Here is a 22,705-nt window from a genome sequence, read left to right as displayed (position 1 = left end):
GGGGGACATGGCTGCATATGTGGGGGGACATTGCTGCATATGTGGGGGGACATTGCTGCATATGTGGGGGGACATGGCTGCATATGTGGGGGACATGCTGCATATGTGGGGGGACATGGCTGCATTTGTGGGGGGACATGGCTGCATTTGTGGGGGGACATGGCTGCATTTTGGGACACATTTAAAAAAAAGTATCGGTATTTGGTATCGGCGAGTACTAAAAAAAAGTATCTGTACTTGTACTCGGTCCTAAAAAAGTGGTATCGGGACAACCCTACTTGAGACCATTGACAAGATTCTCCCATGTAGTTCTGGGCTAATTCCTCATCGTTCTCATGATCATTAAAAACTCCACAAGGTGAGATCTTGCATGAAGTCCCAGACCGAGGGAGGTTGACACTTATTTCGTGTTTCTTCCATTCGTGAATAATAACACCAACTGTTGTCACCCTCTTACGAAGCTGCATGTCGATGGTGTTGTAGCCCATTCCAGCCTTGTGTAGGTCTACAATCTTGTCCCTGACATCCTTGTACAGCTCCTTGGTCTTTGTCAAGGTGGAGGGATTGAAGTTGGATTGATTGCTTCTGTGGACAGGTATCTTTTATACAGGTAACACCCTGAGATTAGGAGCACTCCCTTTAAGAGAGTGCGCCTAATCTCAGCTCGTTACCTGTATAGGTAAGACCTGGGAGACAGAAATCTTGCTGATTGATAGGGAATCAAAAACTTACCGTATTTATCGGCGTATATCGCGCACTATTTTCCCCTTAAAATAAGGGGAAAATCGTGGGTGCGCGATATACGCCGATAGCCGCTTCCCGCACTCAGTTTGAAATCCTGCGCCGACATATACCGAGTGCAGTACACTTGGGTACATTCGGCCAGGCTCGGCTTCGCTCGTGCTCACGCATAAACGTCACAGAGCGTGAGCGCGAGCGACACCGAGCCTTGCCGAATGTACCCGAGTGTACTGCACTCGGTATATGTCGGCGGAGGCGTTCGAATTGAGTGCGGGAAGCGGGGACTCGACTTGAGGCGAACGCTGGAGAAGCCGGGAGGACACCATCGAGGCCGCAGACGGACGCCGGACCGGACGATGGACGCTGGGAAGACACCAAAACTGTAAGTAATGAAATCATATAACAATTTTTTTACAGTAATTTCGGGGGCAACTTTAGGGGTGCGCGGTATACGCGGGAGCGCGTTATACCGCGATAAATACAGTATTTCAACCATTAAAATGTAAATCAAATTAAGAATCTTTTTTAAATCAATTTTTTTTGGATATTTTTGTTGATATTTTGTCTCTCATTGATAACCCCCTTTTGCCCCTACAGAACTGCCTTAATTCTTCATGGTATAGATTCAACAAGGTGTTGGAAACATACTTTCGAAATTTTGGTCCATATTGACATCATGCAGTTGCTGCAGATTTGTCGGCTGCACATCCATGATGCCCATTCCACCACATCCCAAAGGTGCTATATTGGATTGAGATCTGGTGACTGTGGAGGCAATTGGAGTACACTGAACCCATTGTCATGTTCAAGAAACCAGTTTGAGATGATTTGAGTTTTGTGACATGGTGCATTATCCTGCTGGAAGTAGCCATCAGAAGATGGGTACACTGTAGTCATAAAGGAATCGACATGATCAGAAACATAATTTCCAACCAGTCTGCCCATTCTCCTCTGACCTCTGACATCAACAAGGCATTTTCGTCCACACAACTATCATTAGATATTTTCTGTTTTTCGGACCATTCTCTGTAAGAGAATGGTTGTATGTGAAAATCCCAGTAGATCAGCAGTTTTTGAAATACTCAGACCAGCCCCTCTGGCACCAGCAACCATGCCACGTTCAGAGGCACTTACATCCCCTTTCTTCCCCATTCTGATGCCCGGTTTGAACTCCAACAAGTCATCTTCACCATGTCTATATGGCTAAATGCATTGAGTTGCTGCCATGTGATTGGCTGATTGGCAATTTGTGCTGCCAAGCATTTGAACAGGTGTATCTAATTAAATGGCTGGTGAGTGTATATTTATGTATGAGAACACTCAGTAAGAAAATGAAATATGCATTGTTTTAAGTGATGATGTTTTGGACTGAAATTGTAAATAAAAGCTACAGTTTATCTGTCTCAAATAGATACCTAAAAAAATAAACGTATCTTGTGTATATGCAGTTGAACAGACACAGTTAATCAGGTGGCATCGAATCTGTCTATCATGTCAAGTAGTATACCATACTTACACTGCTAACCTAGAAAGTATAAGAGGTATGGCTCCTTACACACAAAACAGCTATGGCTCCTTTAAAAGACAAGCACAGCTCCTGTCACACATCACAGCTGTTCCTCCTATAGAGGTCTTAAATCGATACCATGTGGAGAAATTAGCAAAGACATTGTTGATAGCAATATATTTTATGTCCTGTTCTCTCTTCTGTGTTTTAGAATTCACAATGTTACTGTGTGAATGGGGCCATAGGAAAGCATTGTCTGATAACTTGATCTATCCGCAACTAAAAGCTGAATTCTATCCACCCATGTCAAAGGGGCCTTAAAAAACGTCAGAAACTACTTTAACCACTAGCCGACCAGCCACCGTCATTATACGGCGGCAGGTCGGCTCTCCTGGGCGAGAGCCCGTAGCTATACGTCCGCTCTTCGAGCGGCCACTAGGGGGCGCGTGCGCGCCGCCGGAGGCGCGCGCGTGCGCCCCCCGCTCGCCCCCGACTCCTGTGCGTGTGCCCGGCGGGCGCGATCGCCGCCGGGCACACGCGATCGCTCGTTACAGAGCGGGGACCGGGAGCATTTTTATAGTAATCCAATGCATTTTTATAGCACTGATCGCTATAAAAATGCCAATGGTCCCAAAAATTTGTCAAAAGTGTCCGAAGTGTCCGCCATAATGTCGCAGTAACGAAAATAAATCGCTGATCACCGCCATTACTAGTAAAAAAAATATATTAATAAGAAAAAATAACAATAACCCCTATTTTGTAAACGCTATAACTTTTGCGCAAACCAATCAATAAACGCTTATTGCGATTTTTTTTACGAAAAGGTGAGAGGTGATCAAATACCACCAAAAGAAAGCTCTATTTGTGGGAAAAAAAGGACGCCAATTTTGTTTGGGAGCCACGTCGCACGACCGCGCAATTGTCAGTTAAAGCGTCGCAGTCCCGAATCGCAAAAAGTGCTCTGGTCTTTGACCAGCAATATGGTCCGGGGGTTAAGTAGTTAAAAAAAATGTTGGCCTTGTCTGGATTATACTGTTAGAAAATGGTTGTAAAACACTCAATACTGCACTTTATATAGCTACTACTACTACTACAATAAATGTATGTTAATAGCTGTTAGTTCAACAATTTCCCTGCACAACAAAACATAAACAAAAATCCAGTCACAAACAGAATATAAACATCTGAATATTCTAGATTACCATTTAAAATGCCTTTAAGGTCCAGAAATATTTGAATATAACATCTAAAATTGTATTATACATTCCGATGCTTTGTGTAGGCATATTTTTATTTCCTCCAAAAGGAAGCGATATATTTTCTGATCTCTGTGTAAATATCTGCTGAGGTTTGCACTGTGCTGCTGACCGCATATTTCAGTATAAATTTAAAATTGTTATTTTTAGCACTACTGCCTGCTTTTACTTTTATCTCTTACTAAAAAAATATGACCAGTAAAATGCAGAGTGGAGACTCTATGCAGACCAAAAAAAGACCTGTGCATCACATTCATTGATGACAGATGGCAAATTCAGAAGCCCAGGGAAGGATACGTTTTTTAATTTTATATAAGGTATATGCTCTGTGGTGCCAATTACTTCCAGTTTTGTGGAAACATTTCTTAAAAAATATTAAGCTACCTGTACATTATTCTGAATATTCAGAGGCTTTACACTGGGCCAGATGTATACATACAGACTTAACCCCTTGGAGTCGGCGCCTCTGAGCCCTTTAAGGGGTTTAGGATGCCGGGAGGCATGGCGGGGTATATGATCATGTGACTGCAGTGAGTGGCAGTGAGTTTGCATGCGGCCAGCACCAAGAGGTCAGAGTGGTTCTAAAGGCTCATTGATTTTAACCTTCATGCATTCTATGCCATGGCTCGGGATCAAGCCTGCTTGGGTGCCCCTATGGCAAGCTGTTTGCTCTGGGGCACTGGGCAAGAGGGAGGGGCCAGTCCGCCAGTAGGAGACATGAGAAAAGGAGGATCTGGCTGCTCTGTGCAAAAAACACTGCACAGAGCAGGTGAGTGCTCAAAATAAAGCCTTTAATATCACTTTAACTACTTGCCGACCCCCTTCCGCAGATATACTGCGGCATGGTGGCTCGGCTGCATGAACTGGCATACCCGTATGTTACTCTCACCCGTGGTTAGGGGGTGATCGGATTCGCTACAAAACGAATTGATCCCCAGGCCCAGACCAATGATTTCTGGCCTGGACCTGCTGATCGGTTATGGCGAATGAAAAGCCTCCTCTGCCTGAGTAATGTAAACACAGGCAGAAGAAGTGATGTAATTTCCCCTCGTAGAGCCCTTTTCAGTTTGAGCAAGTGAGGAGAAGACATCTATAGTGAGTACACCAAACACTACACTAACACCAGGACATGCAGGCACACTTTTAATTCCATGATCCCCCCTGATTGCCCCCCAGTTAACCCTTTCATGCCCTGTCACAGTGTCACCAAGTACAGTTTTCTGATTTCTCCCTGATCACTGTGTTGGTGTCACATGTGACACTAAACAGCATTAGGGCATTTAGTGGTAGTTAGTGGTAGGCTCAGGTAAGTTTAGGGTACCCCCATATATTCCCTAATACAGGTTAAACCCCTCGATCGCTCCCCCCCAGTTAGCCCTTTTACTCCATGTCACAGTGGTCACTAGTATAGTGTACAGATATTTTTTCTGATCACTGTATTAGTGTCATGGGTGACACTAGTTAGCTAGTTAGAGCCAGCATCAGTCTTGTATAGCGTCAAGGTCCCGGTCAAATTTTCCCTAATAATGGTTTAACCCCTTGATCGCCCCCCAGTTAACCCTTTCACTCCCTGTTACAGTGTCACTAGTATAGTGTACAGATCTATTTTCTGATCACTGTATCAGTGTCACGAGGGACATCAGTTAGAGTTAGCATCCGTTAGTGGACAACTGCCAGCACCTGCATTTAGCCCCTCTGCCCAGCACACCCAAGTGCAGTATAAATGCTAGCACTAACAACCAGGTGCTTTTTTACCTGCAAGTCTCACTAGTTGTACCTCTTAATTTAGTGATCAAAAAGGTACACTAGTGAAGAGGCCTACAGGATACTGAACATGACAGATGAGAGCGCAGGGGAAGCCTCACTGTCAGAATCACAAACTGATTCAGACTCAATATATGAACCTGTAGAGAGCAGCGGCACCCTGACAGATAGCTCTGACGACAGAGTAGTGGTCCCTGGTAAGGTCAGGCATGCCCTACCCCATTCTTCTGTTGCTGAGATGCAACAACCGCATGGTTTTCCTATGCAGTAGAAAGTCAGTACTAGTGCCACTCAACCTTCTGGTGAACTGGCAAAAAAACAACGGCCTAGTTCACCCTGGCCGTAGACAAACCAGCACTGCAGTATCACTTGGTGATGTAGCGAGTCCCATAAGTGCAATTTAAGCTGGTGCGGTGGCTAGCACACACAGTGCCCCGCAGCCAATGAGAATTTGAATACAGGCCCATAGAGCACATAGTGCCCTTCGTGATGCACTTGCAAATCCTGTTTGGCAGCCCACCACTTCTGCAGTACCAGTACTTCTCCCATTCACTGGCCAACCCGAAATTCAGGTGAAAACAGCAGATTTTACTCCCCATGACTTTTATGTTTTTCATTGAAGATCTGTACAGATCTATTGTGAACCAAAGCAATTTATAAGCTGGTCAATTTTTACCACAAATCCAAATTTGACCCTTGCCAGTGAATTTAGCTGGAAACCTATAACGGTTCCCGCATTACTAAAAAGAGTGATTTGCGGTCTTATTAGTCCACTGACCCAATTCACCATATGCCCATGTTCTCTGCTGCCATGGCAAGGACTTGATACAAGCAAATCTTGTGGTTCATGCACTTTAACGACAATGAACACTGTCGTCCTCAGGGTGACCCTGAATATGATCGGCTCTACAAAATTTGACCGCTCGTAAACCACTTTAACCAACATTTTGCAGCCTTGTTTATCCCCGATCAAGATGTCTGCATTGATGAGTCCCTGATTAAGATATCTGGCTGCCTTGTGTTCAGTTTCTCCCCAGCAAGCGTGCCAGATATGGGGTCAAGATGTATAAGCTCTGTGACAGGGCGACAGGCTATATATATATATATAGTTTCCTGGTTTATGAGAAAAAAATAGAAGCATGGAGCCCCCCAACTGCCATGACTACATAGGGAGCAGCGGCAAGATTGTTTGGGACTTGGTGTCACCCTAGAAATTGACGCATGTGGCACTGTGCGATCTAATTGCTGGGGATTCCCCCAATGGATTATAGATATCGGACTTAGACGGGGGAGATAGCCTGCTTGAGGTCCAACAAATTGCATGAGCACCCCAAAAGAAGATGTGTCTGCAGAAAACAAAGACATAGGCGTTTGTCAGGGCTGGGCTCAGCCCTTCCTTCTTTGAGCTGGCCACTCAGCTGTCGGCTAATTGCCAGCTCCTATCTCTCCACAGTGACTCACCTGTTGATAATCCTGCTCGTCAGTCCTGCCTACTTAAGCCTTACAGTTCAGATGATCTCTGCCTTCACCTTGGTCAACATCACAGAGACTTTCTCCTGCATTCCTGTTGAAGGCTTTGCTTGGCTGACATCCCTTCTGGCTCTTGATCCTGCTTGCTGTTCTACTACGTATATCTCTGGCTCTCTGACATTTGGCTGGGCTGACTATCCAATCCGGTTCCTGAACTTTGGCTATGTTTTGACTACACTTACTCTGTTTATCTTATTATTATTATTATTATTATTATTATTAATAAACAAGTGTGATTTAACTGTACTTCTATCTCGGTCTGATTCATGATTTCTGACAGCGTTACACACAGGTATTATTGTCCCTCCTGTCCTGACCAACCTGGTCTCTGCATCTGAGGTTTCAGTCGCTACCACACACAAGTGGAGTATTAGCATAGGATACAGCACAGCAAAGTCCTAGGGAACATATGCACACAGGCAGAGGCGGCTCTCTAATTAGGCAAAATAAGGCAGCCGCCTAAGGCCTCGCACTTACAGAAGCCGTGTGGCTGCCTTATTTACCTGTGATCAAACACCGATTACAGCGCCGGCAGCTCACCCTACCCCCGCTGGTACCCTGCGTAGCCTCATCATGCAGCGTCTGGTCCCGCAGTGGCAACAGGCGCGGGACAGCAAAGGCCTCTAGGTGGTGGCAGTGTCCGGTTGACGGCACACGGCTCCAGGTGTCATCTCCACAAGACATGCATGCAGCATGTCAATGTGGGGCCCACCCCTAAGGCAGCTGGGGCTGCTCCTTCAGCCCGTGCCGGTCCACACCTGCCCAGCCGCCTATTCTAATCAACAGTCCCCATGACTGTGAAGAGGAAGGATGGAGCTCCAATGCTGTCTGGCTGACCCCCACGACCGGAAAAAAATAAGTGCCTGTGCAGCGCCCCCCCATACCTGGATAGGAGGAGTGGTGCAGCGGCTGCATTTTGAGGAATTGAGCTTTCCATATTCCTCCTTTGTCCCTAGTGATCTGCCCAGTGTCCTGCATGTACTTTTATATAATAAAAACTGTTCTTTCTGCCTGGAAACTGGAGATTGTCCATAGCAACCAAAAAGTGTCCCTTTATGTCAAAAGTGGTTTTAGACCAGCTAGAAAACAGCGAGAATAAATTAGAATCACTTGCAGAATTGAGAGATAGCGATTTGTGGTGAAATTCATCATCAAATTTGTCATCAAAAAATAAAAGTAATGACAGCGACAATTCTGCAACTAAGCACATTTCAGTGTTTTTGATTTGATTACATTATTAAATAATTTTTATTATAATTATATTATTATTTGTAATAATTATTTATAGTTATTTATTATATTATAATTTATGATTTTGTTTTTCAAACTTTATCATACCCGGGATGTCTACTATACTCTTGTTGGACAGATTTAGGTGAGTTATTCCTAAGAATTACAGGCCTACATTGTAAAACGCCAAATTTCCATGCAAAATAATGGTACCGCTTTAAGCACCTAAAATCTGAAATAATCATACCGCCAGGGAGGTTAAGTTAATGTTTTATTGATACTGTGTTTTATTGTTACCACTGTTTGCTTTGCAGGTATGCTATTCAGCTGCAGCACTGATTTATTTATTTTAACAGCAAAAGGGTTTACTTTTACGATACGTAAATCTGTGACTCCAGAACTGTAGGAGGTGATTTCACCACCACAGTTAAAAAAGAGAATATATGCAGAAGCATAGGGTACTACATATACATATAGGGTACTGAAGTATGTCGCCATTTCACCACAACACAAATTTTAAGTTTGACATGTTGGGTATCTATTTACTTGGTGCCAACTCGTCTTTTATTATTTACCAAAATTTGGGTAGTTTATTGCATTTGTTTGCCCTAAAAGTCACTTTAGTGTGTTTTCTACTGAAATGTTGCATTTTCTATACCTTTGCAGTAATTTATACTGTCTTTTTTGAGGCTTCAGAACTCTCTGCTTATAGGCTCCTGAGATGTAAACCCGGCCCTGCTTGTCATTAATAAGGTAGACATGCCATGACAATGTCATTGTATTGCTTATCTTCTAAAGGCTACTTATCCAAAGGCTTAGGCTGACCCTCTAGCTTCAGTACAGTCTACGTTATTGACCCACACGCAGGTGTGCAGAGTGCAAAAGACCTTATTCTAGTAAGTGCTGAAAGTATTACAGATAGAGGGTCAGCATGATGGCCAAGTAACTAGCAATTCCAATAGGAAAGGAGAGCAATAGCAGCCTTTGTTCTTTTTTCATGACAGGTGTCCTTGTGCTTTTTTTTAATTTGTCCCAAATTGAAAAGTGTACGGCCATATGTCTTTTTCAACCTAAAAGGCAATTTAATTAAGTCTTGTCATATGGTTCCTAGCCAAGACCCTTAAAAAAGTGATGATGTTGATTAAGTAATTTTGAATGTACAAAATTAAAAGCCTTCAAAATATACAGGTGTAATTTGTATAGGACCATGAAATTAGCATATGGATATCATACAAAAAAAATTAATTCATGAAGGCATCATTTAAGATGAATCAGAAAAGTTGGTAAATTACTGCACTGCAGCAAAACTCATCTAATTGTAAAAACAAAGATGTACAAAATGAACATTAAACACTATAAACCAGCTGGCTCTTGCAGAAACTTTATGGCAAACAAAATGCCAGGTGGGCTATAACCCACTTTAAATCTTTATAATGTTTCCTGCCTTTAGACAATAATGTATATTATACACATTATCTAAAAACTGAGAGCTTGTAACTGAAGGTCAGCAAAGGCAGAAAGGTATGAATTAGGAATCCAAGAACATCATGCACAGATGGATACCAAGGAACCACATGCATCCTCTCTGCCTAATTAAGAGTTATAATCAATAATGTCAAGTGATCTCAATGTTGACAAGTAAAATGTTTTATTTTTTTTATAACTCTGCTGTGAATCTTGCAGTTTAAAGAGACACCGGCACTACCTAAAACATAGCATACATATTCCACGCCACAAAATAGTAAATTAAAACGTACTGTTGCTACCTTTTTATAACTAACTGTAACAGCAGAGAACTCCAGTGACATGTAGCAAGGGGGGCAGCTGAGGATGGATAAGGTGAAGATGCCTCTGACACACCCAGAAGTTTCAGAAGTTACATGACAAAGGGAAGCAAAGTGTTTAGAAATGTTGGGCACTTAATTATACAAGGAAAAAAGCTCCCTTATTGTTTTTACAGCATGACATGTGCCTGTTATGTTTGGGTAGTGACAGTGTCTCTTTAAAAGACTAATAAGGACTTGTTCTGTAATGTTTAATTTTTTTTGCGGCTCATACAATCACCTTCCTCCATTCCAACGACTGTTAAGAACATACCCCAACATTCATAACTACAGGGGCATACCTCCCAACTTTTGAACTTCAGAATGAGGGACACTTACAAGAGAAAGCGACTGGCAGCGCGCTACCTGCATCCCGGCAAAAGTGTGCATGACCAAACTCTTAACAGTGGGAGGGGCCTAATGGGTACAGTGTTTGCTAGATACAGAGTGTGGGGTTCTGTAGTGCCTTAAGTACAGGAAGATGGGTTCTGGAGTGTGCTATGCACAAAGTGCAGGGCTCTGGAGTATGTTATGCACAGGGTGCAGCGTTTTGTAGTGCATTATGTACAGAGTGCAGGAGAGTGCTAGGCACATAGTGTAGGGTTCTGGAGTGAGTTACATACAGAGTGAAGGGTTCTGGAGTGCGTTACGTACAAAAAGGTGGGTTCTGGAGTAAGTTATGCACAGGGTACAGAGTTCAAGAGTGCGCTAGGTACAGAGTCCATTCATCTATTTACATCTTACTATTGCACCTCTTCTCAGCTATAACCTCTACACACACACACACAAATCACACGCATACAAACCATGCACAAACAAACAAAGCACATACAAACAAAGCACATACAAACCCCGCACATACACACCCTGCACATACAAAGCGCATACATACAAAGCACACACAAAACAAACACATACAAAATACACACATACAAACACATGCCCTCCCTTTACCCAAAGCTCCACCATCTTCCACATGGTTACCTATGGAAAAGTACCTTTCTGTAGCTGGCTTTGTCACGGTTTCATTTTTCAGTGCCACTCTTCTCAGGTTCGGCTCCCAAACTCCCCTCACCCAGCAAGAAGGAGATAAGAATTATGGTGCAGCTCACCCCTCTCCTCCCCTCAAACATTCTTGTCTCGGCTCTCAGTGCAGAGCAGGAAGGCTGCTATAGTGGGGGAGAGATGTTATTTTTAATGTGTTAACTCACTGGAGAAGCCATACTGTGAGTGCAGGGCTACCACATAGCTATGGGAAAAAAAAAACGGTAAGCAGTGCCATGGTCTGTTTCCCTGTACGCTGATTTCTTGACAAAAGGGCCAGGTATGAATAGCAGTCCTGCCATACCCGACATCACGGCTTGATTCTGACAGCTGCACAGAGTACACCCAGCAGGTTTTCTGCCCAATTCCTGGGTGTGCTTGATGTTAACACTTGCGCTGAAAGTTACAATATAATGAACTGATGCAGTGATGTGGGACAAAGCCCTTGTACAGCGGGATTGCAGGACAGAAGTATAAATGCGGGAATGTTCTGCCCAATCCGGAACTGTTGGGAGGTATGCAGGGGTAGTTTAGTCATCTGAATACAGTCAACATTAAATGTGTTAAAACAGATGCTGATTGTCCAAGAACACAATAGAAGGGCAGTTTGTAAAACCATCCTGTTCTGATTACATAATTTAATCACCATGGTGCCATGACATCTGTGAGACGTGTTAACTGTTTTAGTCACATGAATAAAGCCGGCCATACATGATTTTTTTTTCTTTTCATTAAAAAAAATTGCCAATTCCCCCAGCCACACATTTGATTTGGATGTGGGAATCCTTTCTCTTGAGCTATTGTACTCTGACAGTGGGGAGGCTTTCCCGCTTTAAGACAGCAATGATCAGTTTTGCCGGCTAAAGCCGGTGGCACTGATGGTTTGGCAAAAAACAGACAGCCTGGTTGTACACAAGTTGATTGATTGATAAACTTGCGTACAACCAGCCTGCACATACATTGATCGAAATTTTTTGGGTATCTGCTGAACCATCCAAATTTCGATCCATGTATGGCCAGTTTAAAAGTGTGAATTGTTGTCAAATTGACAGGGTAGATATATAAAAAAACTGATTATGGGTGGTAGACAGTGTCAAAGTCTTCCACTCTTGTTTATGGGTGGTTGTTCCGGTTTAATTTTGATGGCTCTTTCACATTCCTTTGGAACTTTATAGACGTAGAAGAAACAGTGAACATTTTTCAAAACGTTATTATCTGATAGGCGCTTGTGAACAAATCATCATTGGTGTCTGGTAGAAGAGATTTTCCCATAAAGCCTTGTACACACGATCGGATATCTGATGGAATATGATCCGATGCATTTTTTCGTCGGATATCCGATGAAGCTGACTTTCATCAGTCTTGCCTACACACCATCAGTCAAAAATCCGACCGTGCCAAAACACGGTGACGTAAAACACTATGACGTGCTGAGAAAAATTAAGTTCAATGCTTCCGAGCATGCGTCGACTTGATTCTGAGCATGCGTGGATTTTTGACCGATGGACTTCCACACAGATGATCGTTTTTTTCTATCGTTTTTTTATCCATAGGAAAAATTTAAAACATGTTCTATTTTTTTTCACCGATGGAAAACAAACCGATGGGGCCCACACACGATCGGTTTGTCCGATGAAAACAGTCCAGCGGTCTGTTTTCATCGGACAAACCGATTGTGTGTACAGGGCTTAAAGAAGTTGTAAATAAAAAAAAATAATTATGCTGAAATGACTGTTTACAGGGTATAGAGACATAATAGTTAACGAATTCCTTTTAAAAACGATTAAAAATAGATAAAAATCAATCATATAATGTACCTGTAGTTTCTAGTTTTGTTTTTGCATGTTGTTTCCTGCCTCTCTGCTGTACAGAGCCACAGAGCCAATACAGGGCAGTGATGGTTTGGAAAATGAAACTGATTGGTGCTGAGGGGTTTTAGACACACAGTAATCACACCTCCTTGAAGTTATTGACCACAGAGAGAAAGCTCCCAGCACTGTGGTTATCAGGAAACAGACAACCAGAAAGTGTGGAGATCAGAGAAGAATTACAGCAACTTGAGAGCAAAAACGAAAAATGAGGACATGAAAACAGCACTGCATTAAGGTAAAGGAAGCTATTAAGAAAAAGAAAAAAACTATACAAACCCTTTAAGTCTACCAAATATAAAACATTTGCTTAACCTGATACTTTCAGCACTATGCCTTAGCTTTGCCAAAAACTTAAAGATGGAGGCTTGCAAAGTTTCAGACTGGATCTTCTTATGTACAATGTACAATATTTAATACTTGTACAACATATTATAATATCCAACTATCAGAAACAAACTTACTTTTTCAGTCTTTCGTTCTTCTGCTTTGCAGCCTGTATTGGATGGGCTTCCAGTAGGCAGGCAGTTGACTTGTCCATTGAGAGCATCACCATTAATGTTGGCGGCAGTAACATTTGGGGGTGTGATGGCAGCTGCAGCTGATGTTAGAGGAATGATTGCTCTGGCACAGTGGATTGCAGGGGAAGTCTGTACAGATATCTGCTGCTGTTGATGCATATGTTGTGGAGAGACATTGGATTGTAGCCTGTTTGGGCTAGCTGGGAGTCGTGATGGAGAATTTTGAGTCCTTAAAGGTGATACAGTAGCTGTGGGACGTTCTTGGGGTTGTGCTGATGAGTGAGCTAGAAGGTAATAGAGTAAGACAACACATAAGCCAAAGCAGTATTACACATAGGATTGTGTTTACTAAATTGTATCTATATGTATGTAAAGTACATAATGCAAAAGTCTTCAAACAAGTTGTTCTGTGGTCTGACTCATAGGGCTCTTTCACAAAGAATCTCTACACAGAACCTCCCCACAAAATCCCAATCTTTGGTGTGGTCTGGTCATAAGCGGTTTACTTTGGCCTTACTCTCATGCCGCGTACACATGGTCGTTTTTTGTGATGAAATAAAACTATGTTTTTCATCATGAAAAAAAAAAAAACGAAGTTTTTCTAACTTCATCATAAAAAACGACGTTGCCCACACACCATCGTTTTCTGAAAATGCTCTAGCAAAGCGCGGTTACGTACAACACGTACGACGGCACTCTGTTCCATTCAAGCTCCCGTCTCATAACTTGCTTCTGAGCATGCACGGGTTTAAAACGTTGTTTAAAACGTTGTTTTAGCCCACATACGATCATTTTTTACAACACAAAAAACGACATTTTCAAAAACCACATAAAAAATTGAAGCAGGTTAAAAAAAAAATTTTGTCGTTTTTCTGAAGACAAAAAATGATGTGAAGCCCACACACGATCATTTTAAATGACGTTTTATTTCATCACAAAAAACGACCGTGTGTACGCGGCATAACTGACTTCACCTCTGTAGCCCACATGTGTGTTATGAATCGCAGCCTTCTGTGGAGAAATGGCATGGACACAATAGGTGATGTTGACAAATTTACTACAGACCAACTCAACAAAGTCTGTATATCAAATATTAGTTCCTTATCTCAAACATTGTCTGGCAACTTGCTAATAGAGTCAGCCCCTACTATTGAACAGTGTCTGTAGCAGTGATCCAAACTAGCCGACATGCTTGACATATTTTCACAGAATGTCCCAATTTGCAACCCATGACAAATGCTGTTTTTTTGCACCACATTTTCTGGCAGCACTTCCACCCCAGTGTTCTGTGCTATCTCACTGTTTCACTCTAGCTCCAGCTGGCTATTTAATGCTTGCCTCTTACTGCAGCATTAATATTGATTCCTAAGCTCCGCATGCACCTTGTTAATGAGTGCCATGTGTACTTCATTAGAGACCAACATGGGCACTATCTTTTTAAGTGCTCCAATGCACTGGACTAATTGCCAGACACTTCAATGCCCCTAATGTCTGCCCAACCCCAACACCCCCTCATAACAACTAGGGTCATGAGCAAACTCCCACACCAGAGTTTTTTTCTGTCCTACATGTTTGTATTTTCCATATATTGGATGGTCCAAGCTTTCCTTTTTTTCACTTACTTCTGCGTAATAGTCTGGAAAAGGCTTTAATGCACATACACAGATGACAACACGATGAGGCTTGCCAGAACGTACAGTCAATGCATGTATGTTCTTTTATATCATGCATGGTGTTAGTAATACAGCCTGCATTCATCACAGAGGCAAATGTATGCTGTATTGAATGTGAGACCACCAGGCAGCAAAAGGCATCTTTTATGCCTCGTACACTCAATCGGATATCTGATGGAATCTAGTCCGATGGATTTTTTCATCAGATATCCGATGAAGCTGACTTTCATCAGTCTTGCCTACACACCATCATTCAAAAATCCGACCGTGCCAAAACGCGGTGACGTAAAACACTATGACGTGCTGAAAAAATGAAATTCAATGCTTCCGAGCATGCGTCGACTTGATTCTGAGAATGCGTGGATTTTTGATCGATGGACTTCCACATGTTTTTTTTTCTATCGTTTTTCATCCATAGGAAAAATTTAAAACATATTTTTTTCACCGATGGAAAACAAACCGATGGGGCCCACACACGATCGGTTTGTCCGATGAAAACAGTTTGTTTTCATCAGGAAAACCGATCATGTGTACAGGGCTTAAGGGTGCATCTAAAATACCTCTGTTTAAGAGACCAAACAAAATGTATAATATTGGTCTAATTGTTAATCGTTTGTTTCTAATACAGAATGATAACCATTTCAGTCCCCGTACACACGACCGAACATGTCTGCTGAAACTGGTCCGCGGACCAGTTTCAGCAGACATGTTCGGTGTGTACGGCCGACCGGACAGGTTTCCAGCGGACATTTGTCCAGCCGACCGTTTTCCGGCGGACAAATGTTTCTTAGCATGCTAAGAAACATGTCCGCTGGAAGCCTGTCCGTCGGACATGTTCGGTCGTCTGTACAGACTCACCGTACATGTCCGAGCGCCCGCCATCCCTCGCATGCGTCGAAGTGATTCGACACATGCGTAGAAGCATTGAACTTCCAGGGCCACGCACGTTGCCGCGTCATCGATGACAGCGCGGCCACGTCACCACGTATCGTGTACGCGCGGATTTCTGTCTGATGGTGTGTACAACCATCAGACAGAAATCTCCGGCGGACCGTTTTCAGCGGACAGTCCGTCCGTCTGTACGAGGCCTAACAGTACAAAATTACTGTATACAAAATATGACTTTAGACCAAATTTCTTGAGCTAGCCATACATAGAATATTTGATATGAAGTTGGTAAATTTAGAGTTAAACAGCAACCATGTAATATAAAAGCTTTATTTTACGGCCCCGTACTCACGACCAAACATGTCTGCTGAAACTGGTCCGCGGACCAGTTTCAGCGGACATGTTCGTTCGTGTGTAGGCAGTAACGTACAGGATTCCAGCAAACAATCGTCGGCCAGACCGTTTTCCAACGAACAACTGTTTCCTGGTCTTGCTTTAAAACAGTCTGCTGGAATCGTGTCCGTCAGACATGTTCGGTCGTCTGTACACAAAAGCAGCGTACAAAAACCCCGCGCATGCTCAGTCCAAATGAGGAGACGGGAGCGCTCGTTCAGGTAAAACTCGCGTTTGTTTGGGATATGGCACATTCGTCATTAGAAACCTTTTATTCTAGCAAGAGAACAATGTCTTAAAAAGGCGCACTAAACCACATTTTCTTGCCTCGTTTTATTAATTCTTCTCTTGCTAGAATAACCCCGTTCTCTTACTGATGCAATTTCAATAGAGTTGTCCCATACTGAAATGTCACATTTCTTGCTTGTGATGTAATCCTTTAATAATGTTTTCTATGCCAGACGTGTGTTTTGGTTTGTGGTCCTCCATAATTTATAGTAGTCATTTTTGTAAAGGAATGTGCATCTTTTTTTTTTTTTTTGTTGTTTCTAGTTATGTCACCATTTCAAAAAAATTTTTTTAACATGTTTTTTTATTTTTTTTTATTTTTTATTTTTTGTGTTTCATTTGAGAATATTAAACCATGTTGGCACACCAAATGTCCCCCCCCCCCCCCCCAAGGAGTGTGTCCTTTGTAAATTACCCATTGTATATTTATTAAAGGTTTGCTGCCTAATAATCCCCACAGTATAACAAACAATAGACATGTTTTCAACTGAAAGCAAAAAGCCTTTTATTCAGGCAAATGTCATCACAAAAAAAAAACAGAACGGCAGCACTAGAATAGATAGCAAACTATATGCAAACTTGCATTTCCAACATGGTGAAGGATAAACTTCCAAGCCTCAGGAGCCAAACACAAAAATATGAAGCAGCAGCACACAAACAAAGGAACCCAAACTGTGGTAGTACAAACAATATGTCCTTTATGTGGAAGGAAATGGAAGGCAGAAAATCAACGTTTCCTCCTCTTTCCAGCCTTCCCTCCAGGCAGCCTTCCAGCGGATCTAACACAGGGTCTTGCAGGTGGGGTCGATGTGGCAGCAGGAGGATGGTGTTCCGCAAGCCGGGCCGGGTCACATAGCCCAGTCTCTGGGGTCAGCAGGCCCCTCTGCATCCACCAAAGGACCTGGTTCATCAGGGCCTTTGCCAGTCTTCTCTGGTCCTCCTCCCCTTCATTTAAATCGTGGGCCAATGAGGCACTGAAGGCCTCTGTGGGGTTGAGGGGGGCCCTCATGATGGCGCTTGCCTCCTGTATCATGCGGAGGCTTGCCTCCTCCACAGGCCTCAACTGCCTCCTTCGGCTTGATGGCCTCACCTGGGGGGGAGAAGACTGGCTGGTGGTGGTTCTCCTGGCCGGGGGGACCTGCTGCAGGCCACTGGGCCCAGCCTCCTCCTGGCTGCCACTGACCCCGGCCTCCTCCTGGCTGCCACTGACCCCGGCCTCCTCCTGGCTGACAGACACCTGAGGATCTGCCACCTCCTGGCTGATCTCTTCTTCCTGTGTGCAAAAAAAAGGACATTTTTTACAATTTCGCAAAATAAAACCACACTCATTTTCATGTTTTTCGTTTAGTATTTTCTGTTCATTATTACTTGAATACACTCTACTTCTGACCCCTGCAGTTGTCATCTCTGACACCTATTTGTCTGTACACCTTTTTTTTGGCTTTTTCCCAGCTTGGCTTTTCTTTTACAATATCAAATCATTAATCCACCAAGAATTATTTACGCCAGAAATATAGAGGAAAATACTATACCTCCTCATCGAAGGGTGGCAGATCTGCATCTCTGTCAGCCAGGCCCTCTTCCTCCGACTCTGCAGGGCTGTGGTCATCTGGGGAAGGTCCGCTGGAAGGTAGCATGGAGGAAAGGTTGGAAGAAAGACTCGACATCGTTTTCCTGCCTTCCATTTCGTCCCGCAAAAAAGCCATCTGTTTATAATACCACAGTTTGGGTTCCTTTGCTTGTCTTGCTGCTGCTCCAGATTTTTTGCTTTTATTAGCTTTGTATGCTCTCCTGTATGTGCTTCTGAGGTTGGCAAGTTTATCCTTCACCATGTTGGCAGTGCATCCTGGCACCCAAGTTTGCATATAGTTTGCTAGCTCTTCTAGTGCTGCCGCTCGTACATCTTTATTACAATATAAAGAGTGCTTGGAATTCCACAGGATGGGCGTCTCCTGATATTTTTGGAGTAAGGCCTCTATAGCTTCCTTGGTTTGTAGTTGGTCCATTGAATTGTTAGAAAAATTATATTTCTTTTTGAGTCTAGATTCCAAAAACATAAACCACAGAAAAAAAAATATTCAAAAGGATCAGCGTTGACCTTGATATAATATGTGTCTTCAAATTTATTACCTATATCTAATTACAAACACAGTCTCTCTTGTTTAAACAATGATTGGCAGCTCGGCCGCATTGGTTGTACCAAACATTGATTTGCTAGATGCAGAGCCATTGTTAACATTGCAGTAAATATTTTTAATATAGAAAAATAAACAATGCTTACAAATGACAGTATTCATCTAGGCACTCTTTCATGTGTAAATCTCATGCCCCTGACAATGGATGACATAAAAGACACTTCCTAATGACCTCTGTACAACCAACACTTGAACAATACTTTGCCTGATCTGAATACACCATTCAAAAATTTGTCAATGAGGTACAGCATTGTTCACATCTCTATTTTGTGAGTTGTCCAAAAGCATTTGGATACCAAAATAACATTGTGGTACCCCATAGACAGAATAGCTTAAAAAGGGTGCAACCAACAGCCCAAACCCCCATCCCATGTGTCTACATTTTCAAGGCCTCTGCTGATCACATTTATAATTTCCTTACCTTCCTGTCTCTCGCTCCTCGTTTCTCACGCTCGCCTAATTACCGCGTAAGATGCGTAATCACGGCGTGCACCTTTTAAACACTCCGCGTATTTATTAAACCCCGCCCTCGTCAGCTTTGCGAGGCCCCTAATCAATGAGTTTAGGAAATATGGCGTTAACTGTGTATGTTCTGGATGCGCTCGATAATTCTCCGCGTAACCTACGTAAACACGTTGTTTGCATTCTCTACACTCCGCGTATGTATTAAACGCCGCCCTCTTCTCCGCCCATGGCGTAAGAATTCATCTTTTCCACGCCCATAATCTCTGTGGGAAAGGAAAGATGGCGATGTCACACGAGCGGGCACGATGCTCTCATGCCACAAGTGAAGGGACAGAGGCAGGGACGTCCCGATCAAGGCAAAGAAGATACAAAGCCACTAATATGCGGTTCCAGGAAATGGTGGAGTTAGTTTACATCATGCGAAAGAAGGACTATGATGGTGAATTAGGGCCATACAAGACCCCTAACCGCCGAAAGGCACATATTATGGACAAGGTGGCGAGGAGAATGCATAGGATGTTTGGGATCACCAGGTCCAAGGAACAGCTGAGGAAACGATGGTCAGACTTAAAATTGAGGGAGCCACATCAGATGAAGAAAATACTTAAAATTCTGCGTAAAAGTAAGTAAATATATATTGGGGTTGGGGGGGGGGGGTGGGTGATTGTCTGCAATAATGTGTTGCCATGTATATTTCACCATCTGCCTCCTTGGCCTGCTTGTAATTTTAAAGACATGTTGTCATTTATTTTTTATGACATAAATACCTACATATTTACAAATAGTGTTATTAGTAAACCACGTAACATCACATAGTTTCTCAGAAAGGCTCGGTTATTCCAGGAACAACACACCTGGACATGGCTCACTGGCCAAAAACTTTGTTTGTAAACATTGTGTAAAAGCTAGTTCTAGAAAATAAAATTATGAGAATGGGAAAGGCAAACAGGATTCATTCTAAAAACAGTGGTAATAAAGCAGATGTTTTCACATCTGCAATGCAGAGCACCTGTGTCTCCCCAAACCAAAAAAGGGTTTTGGTAGGGTCTCCCAGAAATACTGTTTAGGGGGGACATCCATGTGTGTCACTTTGCTAAAAAGGGGCAGGATCAGAGCTTGCCATATAGAAGTATTTGCAAAATGTAGGTTTGGTGAAAGATAAAAGTAACTAAATGAAAGCATCTTCTAAGCAATGTGTGCGATTTATGCTCTCCAATATCTGTGTGCTGATGAGTGTACATTTTTTTTTGGTTATTTAAGGGGAAAGAAGTCGCCAGCATTTGGAGGAGGCAGAGAGGGCCAGACAAGGCCAAAATCTTCCATCTCAACATGTGGAGGAGGAGGAGGATGTGGAAGGAGAAGAGGATGTGGAAGGAGAAGAGGATGTGGAAGGAGAAGAGGATGTGGAAGGAGAAGAGGATGTGGAAGGAGAGGAGGAAGGAAGAAAGGAGGAAGGAAGAGAGGAGGAAGAAGTAATTTTGGACTTAGAATTTATAGCAGATGAAGGGCAAGTGGCGGAAGAACAATTTGGCGAATTGAAAGAAGGTGGATTGATGGATGAAGGAGGAGTCCAAGATGATGGGGAAGTGGTGGAAGAAGGAGGAGTGATAGAAGATGATGGGGAGGTGGTGGAAGAAGGAGGAGTGATAGAAGATGTCGAAGAGGTGGAAAGGAGAAGCCCATCAGGTCAGTGTCACCCTAGCTTGATTAAAAAAAACATATGTAGATAGGCCTCATCGAAAAATAATGTTGTAAATGAAAATTTTTTTTTTTTTTTTAGGGGAGGAGGATGGTGTGCCAATATTTTCACATGCAAGTGCTGCTATAATTATTCAGCAGGTCATGGAGTGCAGCACTGAAATGCACAATATGCGTGAAAGGATGGTTGTCATGGAAGAGAATTTAACAAATGTCCTTTTGGAATGCTGCACGGAAATGGACAATATGCGGCAAAGAATGATGGTCATCGAATCTAATTTTAAAAATATTATTGACATGATGGGCCGTGTCAAAGACTGAAACACCCCCCGCCCATCCCCCGCCCCCACAAACATTTTTACTGTTTTAATAATGAATACGCCAAAATTTGAAGATACACACACAGTGTGCCAACATGTGCTATCTGCCATCACAGAATATCTAGTGTCTGTGCTTTGTGGGTCCAACCCCCTCCTCCATCCTCAAGTAGTTGAGAGGAAGGGTTTGCTCCCACAGAACACAGACATTGATCACCCATGATGTCAGATAGCACATGTGGCCATTTGTCTGTTGAACCAATGACATTTGGCGAGTTTGCACTGAATGTGTGTATCTTTAAATTTTGGCGTGTTCCAGTGTGAAAGCACACCATGACTGACTGCTGTTGTGAGTTTTTATATTTTTATAATTGGATTTTGTTACTTTTTGACCATGTTGAACATTTTGGGATACTATAAAGTTTAGACCATAAAGAATAAACAACGCCAAAAAAATTAAAATATATATATATAGAATTATAAATCTCTCTAATCACTGAATTTAGTGAAGTCGAGATTTGACTCCAAAATATCAATAAAAAATTTTCTTATTGAAAAACACACCCAAAAAAAAAAAATGGTTAAAAAAATAATGGTTTTTGTGCATAAAAAATATGCCGAAAAAAGAAAAAAATAAGGCGGTAAACACCACACCCAAAATAGTCTATATATATATATATATATGTAAACAATAAATCTAACTATATTTGATAAACAAAAATGTGAACTTGTTAAAAAATGTATAATCTGCATTATATTTTTGGTTGAATTACCTGAAAATAAAAAAAAAAAAAAAAAATTTTTGGTAGACTCCTAAGTACAAAAGCAGGGAGTAATGAAAAAAATATAAAATAATTTTTGGGGTCATGAACAAGCAAAAATTAAAAAACTTGACCTCAAAATTTACAAATGGAGTTGCTTCTTATTTCTAGACTCAATACCCTGTTTGTAGATGAGTGAATACTGTGCAAAATGTGGTTAGTTACTAAAAGTGGAGAAATCAATTATGCATTAAAATTGAAGAAGTTAGTTAGAGAACCAGGAAGACAGATAAAAAGAGAAAAAGCATTAATGACAAACAACTGTATAAAGTCCAATGGTCTAATTATTTATTATTTGAGAGAATATTCCTTTCTTTGGGGGCCGAATTAGAAAGAAATATGATCTGGCATAGCAATGGCCCCCCGACCCATGAAGTACTCAACATATTTGTCGCGTACCTCACGAGCTGATTGGGGGGCCAAGCCAGCGCGACCAGTGTCCAGCCCGGGAAGGGGATCTGAGGGTAGTCTTGCCTCAGAACCGATGTCGGGTAGGTACGTCTGGGAGTGCCTGCGTAAAAAGTTGTGCAAAATGCAGCAGGCAAATACAACGGTGTCCAATTTATATTCCGCCAGATGTATCGATGTCCTGAACAGGCGGAACCGGTTGGTGAGTATCCCAAAGGCATTCTCGACTACCCTCCGAGCCCTGGCCAACCGAAAATTAAACACACTCCTCTCTG

At 42.5% G+C, this 22,705-nt stretch overlaps 1 protein-coding gene across 1 annotated transcript in view; it reads right to left on the bottom strand.

Annotated features, from left to right (window-relative positions):
• Positions 1–22,705, bottom strand: part of SH3RF3 (SH3 domain containing ring finger 3) — a 537,384-nt gene that overhangs the window by 36,034 nt on the left and 478,645 nt on the right. The window contains exon 8 of the mRNA XM_040336482.1: positions 13,228–13,568. Within this exon, the coding sequence (XP_040192416.1) occupies positions 13,228–13,568 (341 nt within the window). The remainder of the gene's footprint in view (positions 1–13,227; positions 13,569–22,705) is intronic.

The sequence above is a fragment of the Rana temporaria genome, chromosome 2 (assembly GCF_905171775.1).
Source record: "Rana temporaria chromosome 2, aRanTem1.1, whole genome shotgun sequence".
Taxonomy (NCBI): domain Eukaryota; kingdom Metazoa; phylum Chordata; class Amphibia; order Anura; family Ranidae; genus Rana; species Rana temporaria.
The sequence above is the reverse complement of the archived record's forward strand: the minus strand, read 5'-3'. Positions and strand labels throughout refer to the sequence as shown.